Raw genomic sequence first — 18487 nt, 5'->3', positions numbered from 1 at the left:
CTTCCGGAGGAACCCCCCAATAGAGCAGTCACCTCACACCTCTTCTGTCTGGTGGTGACTGTGACCCACAGCAGAATCACTGTAGTCATAGCTATGATTCTGATGGTATATCGTGTTTCCAAAGACAGGGAGAGGGTGATCAAGCTTAAGGCAGTCCTCTCTAGGAAGCCCTTAGAAGGGCAAACTTAGCGCTCTAGAACCATCATCAAAGTGTGTCTACAGTGCTCGCTTCGGCAGCACATATACTAAAATTGGAACGATACAGAGAAGATTAGCATGGCCCCTGCGCAAGGATGACACGCAAAGTGTGTCTACTGTTCCTATAGCTCCTGGAGGAGCCCCATGTGCTTGGAGGTAGATATAGTTATCACTGGGTTGCAGGTGGGGAAACTGAGGTGAAGTCATGCAACAAGAATGTGCTGAGCTGGGATTTGAACCTGTGGAGTGCAACAGCAGATGTCATTCCACACACTCAACAATTGCCCTGCAGAAGGAGGCAAAGACACCACCCTGTTGGGATGGGGGAACTTGACACATTTCCACATGTCTCTCAGAACAAAGAGCACAGCTATTGATGTACCCACTCCCTCCAGACACAGAAGGCTGTTATGATGTGGCCCTGCCTTCGTTAGTAAATGCAGACACAACTTGGAGTCTAGAGCAGAACCCTGATGAGGACAGTACCCCTCCCAGTACCCCTTCAGCCATCAGCTCCATCACAGATGCCTGTGGTTATGATGTCCCCTCTGAGTCCCTCGTACCATTGGCCAACTACTACCTGTTGGTCCCTCTTGTCCCAACAAGGGACATCGAATCCTCCAAGATGCCTCCCCTAATTCACACTGAGGCCTAGAGACCCTCTTGAAGCTGTCATGGCTCTTGCCTTGCCAGACAAATGTGGGACCTGACCAGCAGTTGGGAGCAAATCAGGGATTTTAAGATACTGAAGAATGTGTATCTTGCTGTCTGGGAACTTCAGAGGTCTCCCTTGCTCACACCCTGCCTCTCTTCCTAGGACACAGCAGGCCACAGCTGTAGCAAGAGACTGTTCCTAAGGTGGCAGCTGAACCCAATTATTGCTGTGTCCTCTGCCTGGCCCTTGGGACTTATTGATGCCTTTGAAGACTTGGAGGCATGAGGACCCAGCTGGCTTGTCACTGCCCGCTTTGATCTCTGAGGGCCCAGGAGACTAGGGAGCTGCGGTGTCACTTGTCACCTGGGGGCTCAATCAACAGTCAGTCACTCAGGCTGGTCCTGCAGCCTCTCAGAGCCTGTCCTCTGCCTTGTCATATCACTGTGTCATTGCTTGTGTGGGGGAACTGAGGCAAGGGTACCCAAGCTGTCTGGTATACAATAGCACCACCATGGGACAGGACAGACAGTGCAAAGGAAGGTTTGAGAACCGCTTTCTGGGCCACCTACCTGGTTATGATCAGGTTACCTCGTAGGGGATTTAGGTGATCCACCCAGAATCTGAGAACCTCCTCATCTGGTAGTGACAGGAACTGTCCCTCCCAGGGTTGAGTGTTTCAGTGGGAGGGATAAGGAGGCTGCCACATTGTAGTTGCTCAACTGTCACAGAAGTAGCCACTGAGCTGGAGACAGTAACATTCTTTACTGGTAACTTTTATTTCTAGGAATTGAACCTGGGGCTTCAACCATTAAGCTAGATTCCCCAGTCCAAAAGGTAGTGAATGGCACACCCAAGGCCTGTGGTGAGCATGTTTGCCCTGTGGTTCTTCTTACACCCTTAACCCTTCACCTGTTACCTGGGAAGAAGGGTTATGCTGTTAACACACGTAGATTTTTCACTCTGTATTTAGTAGAACTTGAGGTGTTTGTTTTATTTTGCAGTGCTGTGGTGTAACCAAATGCCCAGCACGGGCTAGGCCATCGAGCTGCTCCTAAACCACACTCCTGTCAACATCTTTGCTTTATTTCTGAGACCTGTAGATTGGGCTACTGATGGTGACTTTGAACTTGTGCCTCCACCCTACGTCAACCGCCATCGGGCCTCAGCACTGTGGATCTGTCCACTTGCTTAATCTCCATGTGAATGTCATCTGCATAATTTAAAATGGCTTCAGTGCCACCCCCATGGGGCTTCACCTAGCCTTGTTGTAACCATATTTCGCTTGCTCTAGCTAATTCCAGCCATTTAGAAGCAAAAACGGTTTTACATTTTAGTTTGTGCAGCAGACTGAAGACAGACACTGGGGACAGCTAGTGTCCACGGGAGTAGAGTCTGTCACTGTGCACCATGGGGTGCAGGAAACCAGCTCACCTGCAGATCCAGGCCATGTATTCTCTTTTTAAATTATTTACTTACTTACTTTATGTGTATGGGTGTTTTGTCCGCATGTGGTGCCTGGTGCCCATAGAAGCCAGAAGAGACTGTCAGATCCCCAGAACCGGAGTTTTGGATAATTGTGAGCCACCACGTGGGTGCTCAGAATAGAATCTGGGACCTCTGAAAGAGTAGTCAGTGCCCCTAACCACTGAGCCATCTCTCCAGACCCCCCCCCATGTTCATATATTCTGAGGATTGTGATAGACATATTTGCCCTAAGTTTCTTCCAAATAAATTTTATTTATTCATTTATTTATGTATTTATTTTTGAGACAGGATCTTACTTTGTAACTCCGGCTAACCTGGAACTCAGTTTGTAGACCAAGTTGGCCTCAAACTCACAGGGATCCACCTTACTCTGCCTGTCAAGTGCTGTAATTAAAAGCAGATTCCGTCAAATAAATCTGTTAATGTGTCATGCTCCGGGAAGCAGGGGTGGGTGGCACACACCTTTAACGCCAGTACTCAGGAGGCGAAAGCAGGTTGATCTCTGTGAGTTTGAGGCCAGCCTGGTCTGCAAAGCAAGTTCCAGGAAAGAGGGGAGTGGGGGGGGAAGAAGGAAGAAAACAGTGTGGCTGTTGGGACAGTGAGATGATTCAGCAGCCAAGTATGAAGACCCAAACTAACATCTCATAGCCCCCATGTGACGGAGAAAGCTGACTCCTGCAAATTGTCCTCTGGCTCCATGATGCATGTCCTGGCACATGTATGTGCATAGGCATGTACAAATAAACACATGTAAAGTAACAATACTGTGGCTGTTGAAGCCACACAGGGGAGTATCACGTCTCCCACACGGTCAGCGTGTGACCCACCCTCCTTCTCCCACAGCCGCCCTGGGTACACTGGACTTCAGTCTGCTCTATGACCAGGAGAACAACGCACTGCACTGCACCATCAGCAAAGCCAAGGTAGGCCCTGCACCAGCCGCAGCTCGGGGTTCAGGAAGCAGACAGGGTCCTGCCCATGTTTTCCGTCCAGGTTTCCCTGGGGTCCCTGCTATATGGCGTGCAGCTGTCCACTTCCCAGATTGGCATTGCCCAGTAAAGCATTTAGATTCGGATGGTTTAGGATGGGGTCACAGAAAGCCAGGCGGCTTTTAGGGCCTGGGAGGGGTCTCAGAGGAAGGGGGAAGATGGGAGCTGTCTTGCAGTTGGGGGAGCGAAGGAGGTTGAATTCCACTGTCCCTGGGTCTCCCCGCTCCAAAGTTCCAGCCCCCTAGACTCCCTAGAGCTCCTAGGAAGTTCCTATGCTGGAAGCCACAGATGCCACTAGAAAAGCTAGGCTCTAGGCAGGGTTGCCATTGGTCTGAGCCCCAGAGGCCCTCTGAGCCTCACTGTGGAGTCATGGACATCTGTAGACCCAGAGTAGCCTGTCAGACCCTATTTCCTGGGCTCTTCCATGGCTCTGCTTTGAACCTGTGTCTGTTCCGTGGTCTCAACCGTACTGTTCCCTTCACACTGCTCCCTCTGGGAGAAAGGTGCCAAAGCTGATGTTTTCCAGAAAGGTAAGGGCCCAAGTGGCCATTAGAGACCCTTGTGGGGCTGTGAAAGGGCCTAGGCCAGCACAGCACACATGGAATAGCTTCCAAGCGCTGCCTGGCCTAGACCTCACCCAGCACCCCTAACCTGTAGTATCTTTTTGCCCTTCTCTCTGACCTGCCTCACCAAGGCTGCCCTTGACTCTATGCCTAGAGGGACACCCCATGCCATATCTCTACCCAGCCTGAGTCACTCGTGTGAACTGCCATGGGCAATTATGAGAACCATCAACATTGGGCTCAGGGCCCAGGTTGGGTACTTGAAGGCCCAACCACTCCATGCTGCATTCCTGCTCACTCCTAAGATAGCTTTTGAGGCTGCAATAGCCCAGGGAACAGAGCGGAGCACCTGGGGACCCCAGCCTGGCAAGGGAAAGGCAGGCTGCAGAACTGAGAAGAGCCCATCCTACCCTTCCTCCTGGCTTAGCAGAGCTTGTCCACTCCTCGCTTAGGGACCAGCTGTCTGATCACTCTGGTAGAGCCCAGCTTCCCCCGCCACTTCTCAGAGCCTAGGGTTCCTGCTGCCTCTTCCCTCCCTGTTCCAGGTGTGTGTGTGTGTGTGTGTGTGTGTGTGTGTGTGTGTGTGTGTGTGTGTCTATGTGCACAGATCTACATGGGCGCTGGTGTACACAGAGGTGAGAACCAAAGGCCCGTGAACCATGGCGGCCCTGTTCTCTGTAAGTGTCTACTATAAACAAAGACAAAGCCTGGGAAATGCTGAGGCCCCAGAGGGGAACCACAGTGTTCGCTGAAGCAGGGCTCCCACTCAGAGCCTCATGGGAATCTATGGTATATGGACTTCCCAGGCTGTGCTCCGACTTGGTGTCTTAGTTTAATTTTCTTTTGCTAAGATAAAACACTGACCAAACAGTACTTGGGAAGGAAAGGGCTTGTTTTATCTTCCAGCCTGTAACATCATTCAGGGAAGTCGGCACAAGTACCCGCAGGCAAGAGCTGAGGTAGAGGCCAGTAAGGAGTGCTGCTTACTGGCTTGTTCCTCATGGCTTGCTTTCTTCTTAGACATACCCAGGACCATCAGCCCAGGGGGTGGCACTGCCCATAGTGAGCCAGGTCTTCCCACAGCAAACAGCAAGAAAATGCATCATAAGCCAATCTAGAGGGGACATTTTCTCCTCTCAAATGACCCCACCTTGCATCAGATTGACCTAGAACTTACCAGGTCACTTAGTCACCCCCAGGTAAGGATGTATCTCAGTTTGTTATCTGTAACAGGACTCACCCCACACCCCGTGTAGCCAGGTAGGAACAATACACTTGGCACCTGGCACTTTGTCTAACACTGTCTTGCAGGGTACCACCAGGGAACATGTCCACCCACAGGTAAACTTAGGGCCCACCTTCCCAAGCAGTGCCCAGGAAAACCCCAACAGAGCCACAGCGCTGGGAGACCAGTGTTACTTCTTTTTTATTTCCAGATTTATTTATTTATTTATGTGAGTACACTGTAGCTGTCTTCAGACACACCAGAAGGGGGCATCAGATCTCATTACAGATGGTTGTGAGCCACCATGTGGTTGCTGAGATTTGAACTCAGGACCTCTGGAAGAACAGTCAGTGCTCTTAACCACTGAGCCATCTCTCCAGCACCCCCTTTCTTCCCCAGCGTTACTTCTTAACTGTGATAAAATATCACACACATGAAACTTAGCAGTGGATGTTGGGCCCACTCCAATCACTATGTTAACATCACCGCCATCCATCCCAGAGCCTTCCAGCCTGACAAACTGAAACTCTTGCCCTCAGAACAGCTGCCTATCTCCCCTTGCCCCTCCCCCCTGTCTCCAGGGACCTTATAGGGACAAAGTCATGCAGTTACTGTTCCTGTGTACCAGGCCATCTCGCCATATGGTGTCTCTCTAGGCTGAGCACTAAGAGCCCCAGCTTTGACTATCCAAAAGGTTCCAGTCCCTAATACCTAGCAAACAGTAGCCTCTGGGCAATGCAGGGACAACAAGAACTTGGCTTGGGTGGAGTCCATTCTCAGTAGACCAGTATGGCCCCATACAGTACCTCCCCTACCCATCCCTGAGACAGTGGCACCTGCTTCTATCCCGTGGTAACATGATAAGCTGATGGGCTCTGCCTGAGACAACCCCTTTCCTACCTGTGGCTGAACACAGCCTCCTGCCCCTCTCCTGGATTCAGTCAGCGCCTGGGGGTGTCCTGCAGGGCAGACCCCAGACTCAGGGACAGGGAGGCTACCTGAGCTGTGACTCTAGCTGAGCTCATCAACCCTTGCTTCTACCCCAGTGTGCTGCTCTAGGGTGCCCAGGGGCCTGCTAGGTAGACAGGTGTAAAAGTACCATCAGGGACTACATCATAGACTAGGGAGCCAACAGGCAGAGCGTGCCTTGTTGCCATTCTAGCATGACAGCTGCCCCTGTCCCTGCCCACCTTTATGGATGCCCTGGGCCTCAGGAGTTGGACTTGCCCTATCTCTGGTCAATCTCCTGCCTCAAAGATCTACAAGGGCAAAGAGAAACCAGTGAAAACATTGTAAACATGATAAACAGGAAGTAGAAACAAAACAGAAACAGTCAGTTGTCTCCTCCTCGTGCTGGGTCCCCAGATGCCCCAGGGCAGCTGCCCTTTACTGCCTGGGGGTGAGGAGTCACAGGGGGTGTAAAAGGCTGTCATTACCAAGGCACATACACTGCCTCCAGGTCAAGCCCCAGTAGCTCTGAGCCTAGCTACTTTTTTTTCTGTTATTTTCTGAGGGGGAGAAAAGGGAAGGGAAGTCCCACCCATTCTCCCTGCAACTGTGTTCCTCCTTGCTCTGTTCCACTCAGATTGTGGGAATGATTAACACTTTACCTGTGATAAAGCTGAGACTGCTAAGTGTTTGCTCCACTAATTAGGAAGTTCATGGGCCTGGGGCCACACAGAAGAGAAATGATGGGTGAGCGGGTGAGTGCCCCACCTGAAAGCTCCTCCAAGTCCATAGAACTGGGCCTGGAAGAAAGATCTGGAGCACTGTCTTAGAGTTTTACTGTTGTGAACAGGAGCCATGACCAAAGCAACTCTTAGAAAGGACAACATTTAACTGGGGCTGGCTTACACAGTCAGAGCTTCAGTCTAGGTCAGAGGTTCAGTCTAGTATCATCAAGGTAGGAACATGGCAGCCTCCAGGCAGATGTGGGGCTGGAGGAACTGTGAAGTTCGTCCTTTCGTTCGGAAGGCAGCTAGAAGACTGTGGCTTCCAAGCAGCTAGGACGAGGGTCTTAAAGCTCACACCCCAGTGACACACTTTCTCCAACAAGGCCACACATCTCCACATAATGCCACTCGCTGGGCCAAGCATATTCAAACTACCACAGGCACATGGCCAGGAATGGAGCCATTCCAGATATGTGCATCTGGAATGTAGACCATGTACCCCTTTGCTGCCTCCCTATCTCCCACCCCGTAGGTCTTCAGCACCCGGGGGAATAGACATAATTCCCAGGTTAGCTAAGGCCCTTGTGAGTCTCCTGCCGTTAGCTGTCCATTCCTGGGCTGGCAAAAGAAACTGAAGTCAAAGTTAGCGAAGGGTGCCATCTTGTGGAAGGACACTCCATGGCAGGTAGCCTGTGACTTCTAGGGACACCAACCAGCAAACGCAGGGGGAAATGGCAGTCACAGGTGACCTCCAGGACTTTCCCAGCCTCCACAGGAATGTAGGGATGAGTATACAGCCAATCATGGAGACTTGGGGTCAGAGAGGGAAGACCCAACAAGTAGTAGTGTCTGGAAAGTGGGGAGAGAGACAGGCCTCCCCAAGTTTAGAGCAAGGTGTCTCTGGGTTCAGTTTGTCAAGAAGTAGGAAGCAAAAGGACCCGGGAGTGCAGAGTGTGGGGAGGGATGCCTACCCCAGCACAGCTTGGACCTATCTTCAGGGAGATTCGAAATGTCGGAGAGGAAGCTCTACTCAGCAGGCCTCTTGTTAACTCTCTCTCAACTCACACCCTCTCTGGTCTCTGCTCAGGGCCTGAAGCCGATGGATCACAATGGACTGGCTGATCCCTACGTCAAACTACACTTGCTGCCTGGAGCCAGCAAGGTGAGGGTTTCTGCCCCAGGCACAGCACTGGCTTGGCCCTCCTGGCCTCCCTGGAGCCTCACGAATCCATTACCTGTCTGCCGAGTGAGCTCCAGAGAATGTCCAGCTTACCTCGTATAAAAAACCATTTTAGCCTGAGGTTCATATTACACCAAAAAAAAAAGAAAAGAAATGACTTCTTGGTTAGATGTGACAGCGCATGCCTTTAATCATAGCACTCGGGAGGCAGAGGCACTAGATAGATCCCTGTGAGTTAAAGGTCAGACTGGCCTACATACACAGTGAAGCTCAGGCCAGCCCAGGATGCAGGGGTGTGTAGCTCCTGCCTGTAGGACCTGTCCGAGCCGTCAGTGTTTTGATGGGCCGCACTGTGGCTTCATAATGGGGACTGAGTGGGAAGCTTTGGCCTGTTTGTTTGACCACAGAACCCCTTTCCTGCTCCCCTGCTGGGTGACCCAGCACAGAGGCAATATTTCACCCATAAGGCTTTCACTAGGAAAACATGGGTTACAGGCAGAATGAAGACCATGAGTAAAAAGGAGGGGAACGAAGGTGATCCAGGAAAGTGGTCCTGTTGTGCCACTGGCTTTGGGGACACTGCCAGTCTTGATATGGAACTCTCTTGTTAACAGTGGGGAAGAAGGACTGGGGAGATGGCTCAGTGGTTAAGAGCACTGACTGCTCTTCCAGAGGTCCTGAGTTCAAATCCCAACAACCACATCTGATGTCCTCTTCTGGTGTGTCTGATAGCTACAGTGTACTCATATATAATAAATCAATCAAAAAAAAAAAAAAAACTGGGAAAGAGGCTGGGGCTGCAGAGCTGCAGTCTTAGGTCCGGGCTAATGCCATTGGACATTCCAACTTCCCGATTGGAATGAATCTCATAGCAACCTCCCATTCCCTACAGGACTACATAGCCATCAGCTCTGTCCTACAGGACCACCCCATAGCCATTTCTCAATCCTGCTGCTGTTGCCAGAGTCCGGGGGTGGGGATGCTCCTCACATTAGCTTTCTGTGGTTTCCTCGACAAATTCCCACCGCTTGGCTATTTAAACATGCCCGTCACCTCCCTGGTCTGCTGATTGTCAGCCAGGCAGGTTGTGCTGATTGGACCAGAAGTCAAGATGCCAGCAGGACTGTGTCCATTCTGGGGACGATCATCCCCTCTCCTTTCCAAGTAGAGGCTGCACACTTCCCCAGCTGAGCTCCCAGCTGAGCTAGTCCTGTCTCTCCTGGCTCCTCTCTTGCTGCTAAATGACCCCTGGGACCACAGGGGCCTTTCGCACACCTCCAGAAGGCTTGCTGGTTTTAAGTCAGCTAATTAACAATGCAGGTTTCACCTGCCTCAGGTCCCCTCCACTGTGTCAGATAGGAATGGAGGGACCAGGCCTGCCAGCTCTGAGGCCACACTCACTCAGGACCAGAATAAGATCACTCTGTTTTTTTCCAGGCAAATAAGCTCAGAACAAAAACCCTACGGAACACTCTGAACCCCTCCTGGAACGAGACCCTCACCTATTACGGGATCACGGATGAGGACATGATCCGAAAGACCCTGAGGTGGGTGAGGGCCCCTGTGCCTACACCCCACCCGGGACACCCTACCACTTGTGAATTCCCACTGACTGTGGAAGCCAATCGCCCCCAGGATCTCCGTGTGTGACGAGGACAAATTCCGCCACAACGAGTTCATCGGAGAGACTCGAGTGCCCCTGAAGAAGCTGAAACCCAACCACACCAAGACATTCAGCATCTGCCTGGAGAAGCAGCTGCCGGTGAGTGGGGGAGTTTATTGAGCCACTACTGTGTGTCAGTACTACATTCCAGGCACAGTTACAGGGCAATGGAAGGAACCTGCTGCCTGTGGATGGCACAGGAGTAGGGCTAATTCATGAAGTAGAGAGTACAGTGGAGGGGGCAAGTCTAGGAGGGGACATCACAGAAGTGGCAGGGGATCATTGCACCTTCCACAAGTAACAAGGTAGCAATTCTTGTGGTGCTGAGGACTAAATCCAAGACCTGAGTGAATAAGAAGCACACTTCCCCTGAGCCACATCCCAGCCCTTTTAAAATTTTACTTCTACAAATACTTTTTAAATGTTCACGGGTATGTAATGCAGTGTGTATGAGTGTATGTGTGTGTGTGCGCGCACGTGTGTGTGTGTGTGTGTGTGTGTGGTCTATGTGAGTGTGTGTGCAGTGGGTAGGTATGTGAATGTATAGGCCTGTATGTAATGTAGTATGTATGAGTATGTACATGTGTGTACATGTGTGTAGTCTGTGATTATGTGTACAGTGGGCAGATGTACAAATATAGACTTGTATGTAGCATGTGTATGAGTTTGTACATGTGTATGTGTGTAATATATGTGAGTGTGTGCATGTATGTAATAGCGTGTATGAGTATATACATGTGTGTGCATGTGTGTAGTCTGTGAGTGTGTGTGCAGTGGGTAGATGTATGAATGTGTAGACCTGTGTGTAATGTAGTGTATATGAGTGTGTACATGTGTGTGTGCATGTGTGCCTGTGTGTATATAGTCTGTGTGTGCAGTGAGCAGATGTGTGAATGTGTAGACCTGTGTGTAATGTTGTGTGTATGACTGTGCACATGTGTATACATGTGTTTGTGTGTAGTCTATATGAGTGTGCATGCACTGGGTACATGTGTGAATATGTAGACCTGTCATCACATCAATATGAAGTATCTTCTTTTTTTTTTTTACAAAAGATTATTTATTTATTTATTTGTTTGTTTATTTATTATAAATACACTGTAGCTGACTTCAGACACACCAGAAGAGGGCATCAGATCCCATTACAGATGGTTGTGAGTCACCATGTGGTTGCTGGGATTTGAACTCAGGACCTCTGGAAGAACAGTCAGTGCTCTAAACCACTGAGCCATCTCTCCAGCCCCAGGACCTTCTTTAATTGCTCTCCACCTCATTTTTTTGACAAGGTTTCCCACTGAACCAAGAATTCACTAACTACTCTTACTGGCCAGTGGTCTGGGACTCTCCTGTGTCCACTTCCCCCAGTGCTAGGATTACAGATTTGAGCCACAAAGCCCAGCTTTCCAATGGTGCTAGGGATCCATACTTACACAGTAGGTACTTGACTACTGAGCCATCCTGCCTACCCACCCCTAAACAGAATCTTGCTAAATTCTCCAGACTGGCCTTGAACTTCCTCTATAGCTCAGATTGGCAGTAAGCTCTTTTTCCTTTTGTTTTTTGTTTGTTTGCTTGCTTTTTATATTTAAGTCAGGGTTTCTCTGTGTAGACCTGGCTGTGGTGGAACTCGATCTGTACACCAGGCTGGCCTTGAACTCAGTGATCTGCCTGCTTCTGAGATAAAAGTATGTGGCTACCTCCACCACTTGGCTGGCAGTGAATTCTAGATCCTCCTGTCTCAGCTTCCTCAGCAACTAAGAGTACAGCCCTGGGGATGTTATTTTAGAAGCTCCCTGCCTGCTGGGCTCAGAATGGCCAGAAGCAGAGAGAGGCAAGGGCTGGAGCCAAGAACCAGATAGAACGGGCTGGATGGAGACAAAGATTTGTGGCCAGGGCAGTTCCTGGTCCGGGGAGCCTTCACTAAGGACGACTCAATTGGAGCGCGTTAGGCCAAGAAAGCCATGAGATGCCCAGAGGAGACAGCACATAATTCTCTCCTAGACATTGTAATTGTTCAGCATGTCAGGACAAATTTGGCCCCCAGTTGTCTTCAGCAGCTGATCTCTCCCAGAGCCTTGGTGCCTGTTCCTTTCCAATCAGTCTCCTGTTTGCCTTCTCGACTTATCTCTCCTTCCCCTAGTTCATAGGGCAGAGGGTCCAGGGAGCCCCAGTGCTCAAGGCTGTCAGTCAAGCTAAGTCCTTTTCTCTCCCAGTGTCCAGGGCATGGCTGTCTTCCCAAAGCCTGAGCCAAGGAGAGGAAGCCCAGCATTTAACCTCTGTGTGCTAGGCCTGGGATATTGCTGCTCCAAAAGCTGGACCCAAGTCCAGCCCTTAGAATCCACCCAGCAGCCGAGACAGTGCCTTCATGCATGGCTTTCTCAGACTGTATTCTCATGTCACATTCTCTCCACTCAGGTACATGCATGATGGGTAGATCCTTCAATGTCACTTGACAGAGGTGACCCAAATTTTCCAAATGGCCTACACCTCTCAGGAGGGCACTACCCGCTCCCATATCCGAGTTCTGACCTCAGATATAAACAAAACTCTGTGCACGCGGGTGTACGAATGCTATGGAGCATGTATGCACATGCATGTACATGTATGTGATTGAGCATGCATGAGAATGTGTTGAGTATTCCGTGGCATCTTTGGCCATTGCTGAACCTCCCTCGAATTTACTCTTTGCTCAGTGGCCAGTTTGTGGATACACAGGGGCCACAGGAGTGGCATTTGGGATAACCACTCTGGTTGTAAGGACATATTTTTGTGTTTTAGGTTTTATATTCCTTTTATATTTCTTGTTCTAAGTAAATACTTGGCTCAATGGCTGTCATGTGAAACAGCCCAAAGTATGGTAGTGCCATCTGCCTTCGAAAATCTCTGCTCATATATGCAACGTGCAAAGCCTGGACTCCCACAGCTGCACTGTTGGCCGTGAATGCCTCAGTTTAGAAGGATGCCAAGGCTGAGTTTGAATTTGGGGTGAATGCTTGGATCCATGTCTGCTCTGGGCATGAAGCTTGGAGAAAGTCCTATGGGTCACAGACCTCCCTCCCTCACCTCGCAGGACTCTCATCTCCAGGAAGGTTTGGACATGGCCACATGTGGACTCAGGTCAATCCCAAACAGAGCGCAGCTGCAGGCAAATGCTGAGGCTGTGGAAGAGGGAACCCTGAGGAGGGACCCTCAGGGACGTGAGCTTCCAACTGAGCATGTCTGCATGACTTTACTGGAGTACGATTAAGGGAGAAGGTTTCTGTCATTTAGGGACCCACCCCCACCCTGGGCAAACTTTCTGGAAGTGAGTGGAACTGAGCAAAGATCCGGTCACCACCTCAGAGCCAAAGTCCACAGAGAAGGCTCCTTTGGGTGTGAAGAGGGGCACAGCAGGCTGGATGACTTCCTACCCAGGTGACAAATGTGCCTGGCTCTACAGAGCAGGCCATCTCTGTCACTGCCACTCACTTCTCCTACAGTATGCTACAGTAGCTGCAGGAGAAATGGAAATTGGGGGTTAAAGGGTGGGGTGGGGGGGTGAGCAGGCTCTATTCCAGAAAAATCAAACTTAAGGATATAGAAGTTGCCTGTCAACCTTCCCTTACTCCCTCCCGATCTCCCTTCTTCCCTCCTTCCTTTCCAAGCTAGAGATGGGCCCAGGGAGCTCACTTGGCAAGCGCCATACCACTGAGCTGCACCCCCAGCCCTCTGGGTTTCATGCATCTTTTATATCCAAGCCTGTCTGCTCACATCCGCCAGTGGACACTAGGGGAGGAGACTAGGGACAGCCTCTCTGTCTGCTTAGCCCAGAAGGTGGAAGGAGACAAGAACAGCAGAGTGACCACCCTCTCCTGCAGGTGGACAAGGCAGAGGACAAGTCCCTGGAGGAGCGTGGCCGCATCCTCATCTCTCTCAAGTACAGCTCACAGAAGCAGGGCCTGCTGGTGGGCATCGTTCGCTGCGCACACCTGGCGGCCATGGATGCTAATGGCTACTCAGACCCCTACGTGAAAACGTGAGTGTGCGGCCAGGCCTGTGCTTGACTCCCCTGCTCACCTGAGAGAACCAGAGTCCAATATGGCTGGAGCTAGAGCCCAGCATGGCAGACACTAAGGGGGTTTCCTCAGAGTAATGGGCTTTGTCCAGCAGGGTTCTTCTGGGTTCCCTTTGTGATTCTGGGGTTAAGTACAGCCATCTCATTTCATAAAGGGGGGAACTGAAACCTGCAGAAGGGTCACCCACTGGGAGAGAGAAGAGTTAACTCCTTTTGGACATAGGGAACATGGTCACAGGTATTCCAGGTGACCCTTGGATTTACTGTGTAGCCAAATTCAAGTTACATGATCTTCAGATCCTCCTTCCTCTACCTCAAATGTGATCTCTGCAACTGATGGTGTGAACCGCCACACACGGGCGTCTGCTGCTGGAGATCAAAGTGGGGGCCAGCGAGACAAGGTTCTCGGAGGAGGAGGTGCGGTGCCCTGAGCCAGGAGGCTAGGGGAGCTGGCAAGAGACCTTTGCCAAGTCTTCCTGTATGCTCAGCCCCTGTGTCTCCCCTCCCTACCACTGACAGTAAAGCTACAAAGAGACAAAGGCTTAGGGGTTGTACCAGTGGCCTGCGCCCCACAAAAAGTAGACCTGGACTGTGTTAGGCTGTTCTCAGAGATCCAGAAGGCAGGTAGAAGGGGTTGGCCTTTTGGAGAAGAAGGGGGCAAGTGCCATAGAGCCCACCCTTAGTGCTTGGGATGCTTCCCAATAGCGTAAACGTCATCTGCGTTTACAGGGATACTCTCCTGAGAAGAGCCTTGGGAAGAATTCAGCTCGACTCACCACTACCTGTAACTTCAGTCCCCAGGGGCTCCTGTGCTACCTTCTGGTCTCAGAGGGGATCAGGCGTATTCAGGGTGCACATAGACATATGCAGGAGCTCGCACATGCATGTGAAATAAAACTTTAAAAATCTAAGAGGAAAAAAGCTTTCTTTTGAGCATGTGCAGACTTTTCCTTGCCATTAGTCCCTAAGCTACAGAGAAACAGTCATGTGTGCAGCGTTTGCAATGGCTGAGGTATCAAACAGGATCTAGGGGCGACTTGGAAGTCTATAGCAGGCCGTGGAGGGTTCTGTGCAGATGCCCGCCCATTTTATGTAAGAACTAGGGAAACTATAGCGTCTGTAGATAGGCCATCATCCACAGACACGGAAAGGCCATGCAGAGCATCCCTGAGGGGAGACACAGAGGCACAGAGCAGCGGCATTGCAGGGTCACTGGGTGTGTCATCTCCACCTGTCACGCTGTGCTTCCCTTCAGACAGAAATGAGATGTGGAACCAACATGGCAGGGGCATTTGAAGTCATGTCCAGTGCCAACCTTGTGGGTGAATGCCAATTCCAGATCATGTGAAGGGTGAGCCAGAACCCAGGGTCTCCCTCGGTGCTGACTTGCATAAGCAAATTGGCTGGAGCCTTTTGAGACTTGGGGCTCCTCCCTGCCACTAGAACTTTGTCAATGTGCTATCTGAGAAAAGATGGAGGAATCTGCAGGGGTTCCGTACAAGTGAAGTTTCCTCCTCCTCTACAGGGGTAGGGGCTGAGGCAGGATCTCACTACATACCCCAGGCAAGCCATAAACTTGTGATCTTCCTGCCTCGGCCTTCCAAGAACTGGAATTTCAGGCATGCACCACCAAATCCAGCCCTCACTTGGTTGAATCTAAGGGTCTAAAGCCAGAGAAGATGAAAAGTCAGCTGTTTTGCTCTTACCCAGAATTCACTTAGCTCTAGGCATCCAGTGGCCTGTTGTCTATCCCAGTAGCATCGCCTTTTCCAGATCTCACACCAAGCATCATACGGACTCTGCTTGGTTGAGCTTCTCTCCGGCAACGAATGGTTTGCCTAAGGTTTACCCACACAGCATAGACATGGGGGATGTCATCTTTGATACGACTGCGTAGCTCTCAGTGTGTACCGAGATCTGCCTGCCTCTGCCTCCTGAGTGCTGGGATTAAAGGCCTGAGCCCAAGCCTTTGAACCATCAGCCCAAGCACCATTCTTGGCAGCTGTGTGACCTTTGGGCAAATCACTCCACCTCTCAGGGCCTAGGGGATTAAAGTTCAAGGAGGGAAAGACACTAGCTTTGTTATGCTTCAGGAGGAATCAACCCCGATAACTGCAAAAAGAGAGCCTTCCTCAAGGCTCTAATGAAGGGGTGACGCTTGCCCAGTTCAGGGGAGAGACTGAAAAACTGAATTTTACACTTGAGAAAAATGGATTGTATGGTGTGCGAATTCTTAATAGATTGTGGGGTGGGGTGGGGGGGGGGAAGCTCTTAGCTCTTGGGACTGGGGCTAAAATCAGCTTGTAAAGCATTTGCCTTGCATGCAGGAGATCTTAGGTTCTGTATCCAGCACTGCAATAATCCCAGTGCCCCACCCCTCAAAAAAAAAAAAAAAAAACCAACAGCAATTCCTGAAAAAGGGACAAACTCTGGTTAACAAAACTGGCTTTGTAAAGATCATGTTTCCAGAGAAAAGACACATCCTCTTCTGGGGACACATGTGTGCTTGGGTAACCCTGCATGCGCCTCAGTGTTACCCGTGGGTGGGCAGGCTGGGGTCTGCGGGAATAGGACAAAGGTGACCAGGGAAGCATCTCCAGGCTAGAGCCCATAGCATTCTACTAGCACCATCTTGCCGCTCATAGCTCTCCCAGCCTCTGATTGTCCCCAGTTATCATTCCAGATATCTGAAACCAGATGTAGACAAGAAATCCAAGCATAAGACCGCAGTCAAGAAGAAAACACTAAACCCTGAATTCAATGAGGTATGGCCAGGGACCTCTGGGCTTTATGAAAGCTGTGGGGTTACCCTGGGCTGGGTGGGTATCTGGAGGGACCTGGTCTTCAAAAGGGTAACTGTGGGAACTGGAACGTAGTAGGAGAGAGTGGGGAGCAGCTGCCAGAGGAGCCCTCAGCCACGGTGGGTAAGGCTCTACCAGACTGCTTGGCAATGGGACTAAGGAACCTTCCAGAAGGTTAATGTTGATGGAAAGAGAGAATGTTGGGCAGCTCCTGAGTGACCTTCTAGATAACAGAGTTGGAAAGAGAGATGTGAACAGAATGGGGAGACACTCTGGATAGGCTATGAGGACTCAAGTTACCCCAGCAGGTGTGTCAAGACGGCTCTGAATGCAGTGAACCCCATACCATGAGCTTACTAAAATGCTATAGGACCATTTTGCAATTTGTTTGTAACTCAATCCCACAGATCTCAAGCATGAACTTTGTAGATGAGAAGGTCACAGCACAATGCCTAAAGTGAAGACACACCTGCTAGGGCCACTGGAGGAACAGGACAGTGGGTGACCAGGTCATTAGAGCAGAGGGCGGGACATAGACCAGGACATCTGCTACTGAGTACATTGGAAAGAAGAGCAGAGCACCTGGGCCCTGATTCACAGACACAGATTTGCAGGCAAAGGTGACAACAGGAGCTTAGGAAGCAGGCCAGTCCCAGATAATGACAAAGACTTTACTAGACAATTGCAGCCAGGGTCTCTGCAGCACCTGCTTGCAGCTTGAGGGACAGAAGGGTACGTGGGTGGAGGAGGGGCCTGCTTAGCCTCCCTTCAGGCAGAAGTGGGCAGCTTGGTTAGAGTGACCCCACACTGACCACTTCCATACTTCAGCACATCACAGACCTTTCAGCCAGGTGGCCTTGGCTCTAATACCCTCTTCTGGCCAGCAGGAGTTCTGTTACGAGATCAAGCATGGAGACCTAGCCAAAAAGACCCTGGAGGTCACTGTCTGGGACTATGATATTGGAAAATCCAATGATTTCATCGGTAAGGAATATGAGGGGAAGGCCACTTAGCTTTGTGCCTGTCCAAGAACCACTTACCCCTAGTGAGTGGGATCTCAGACACTCTCCAAACTATACTCAACGTGACAGAAGACAGGCCTGGGGAGGGGAGGAAGCCTGGGAAGACCTCATGGCAGTCTGTGGTGACACAGAATGATGATGGTCAGCACCTGAGGGGGTCAACACTCAGAGCCCATGTGACCACGTTTCTGGTGGGCATGACTTTGGTACATAGTGGGGCACTATAGCCCTTTCTCTCCTTTTTACTCCCTACTATGTGCCATGGAACCCTGACCCACACGGGCCCCTAGTAGAGGAAAAACATGACATCAAACACTGGGTCAAGTGGTTAGGGTGTGGCTGGAAGCTAGGGGCTGTCCACACACAAATGGGCAGGAGGGAAGGCCTAGACACTGGGGTCACTGAATTCTTAGCTGCTCCTCTGTCTCTCCCGCAGGTGGGGTGGTTCTGGGCATCAATGCCAAGGGTGAGCGCCTGAAGCACTGGTTTGACTGTCTGAAGAACAAGGACAAGAGGATTGAGCGTTGGCACACGCTCACCAATGAGCTCCCAGGGGCTGTACTCAGCGACTGACTGTCCCATCTGCTGCCACCCACCCTTGCCACCCAGCCCACACAGGTCCAACCCTGGGCTTTCTCAGCTGCCACCAAGGGCTGTGGCCCTCACAATGGGCAAGATCCAGGTTGTCTGCTCGGACATAGCCACTGCAGCCCCTGCTAGGAGGCTAGGAGGCCAAGAGCACCCAGCCTCTCGCAGAGGGACAGGAAAACACAACATGAAACCTGTTTCAGCTCCCCTGGCACCCCAAAGGGCCAGAGCTGGGAGAAATCCTCAGCCTCAGCTCTGTCCAGTGGAAGGGCTATCTACAGTGAGGACCTATCAGAGGTGAGGGGTGGAACCCTGCTGCAAGCACAGAAATGGGGGTACTCTGGCTACCTGGAGACCACAGAGGGAGGACTATGGGCAGGCAGAGCCCAGG

At 51.0% G+C, this 18487-nt stretch overlaps 1 protein-coding gene and 1 pseudogene across 1 annotated transcript in view; both read left to right on the top strand.

Moving 5' to 3' along the window:
* Window positions 1–18487, top strand: part of Doc2b (double C2 domain beta) — a 25239-nt gene extending 6752 nt beyond the window's left edge. The window contains 8 exon segments of the mRNA NM_031142.1: window positions 3182–3261; window positions 7876–7950; window positions 9406–9515; window positions 9604–9730; window positions 13489–13646; window positions 16369–16450; window positions 17374–17470; window positions 17945–18487. Of these exon segments, the coding sequence (NP_112404.1) occupies window positions 3182–3261; window positions 7876–7950; window positions 9406–9515; window positions 9604–9730; window positions 13489–13646; window positions 16369–16450; window positions 17374–17470; window positions 17945–18081 (866 nt within the window). The 3' untranslated portion in view covers window positions 18082–18487.
* On the top strand, window positions 222–322 carry LOC120095350 (U6 spliceosomal RNA; annotated as a pseudogene).

Source organism: Rattus norvegicus, chromosome 10, assembly GCF_036323735.1.
Source record: "Rattus norvegicus strain BN/NHsdMcwi chromosome 10, GRCr8, whole genome shotgun sequence".
NCBI classification, from domain to species: Eukaryota; Metazoa; Chordata; class Mammalia; order Rodentia; family Muridae; genus Rattus; species Rattus norvegicus.
This window is presented reverse-complemented; position numbering and strand designations above follow the sequence as displayed.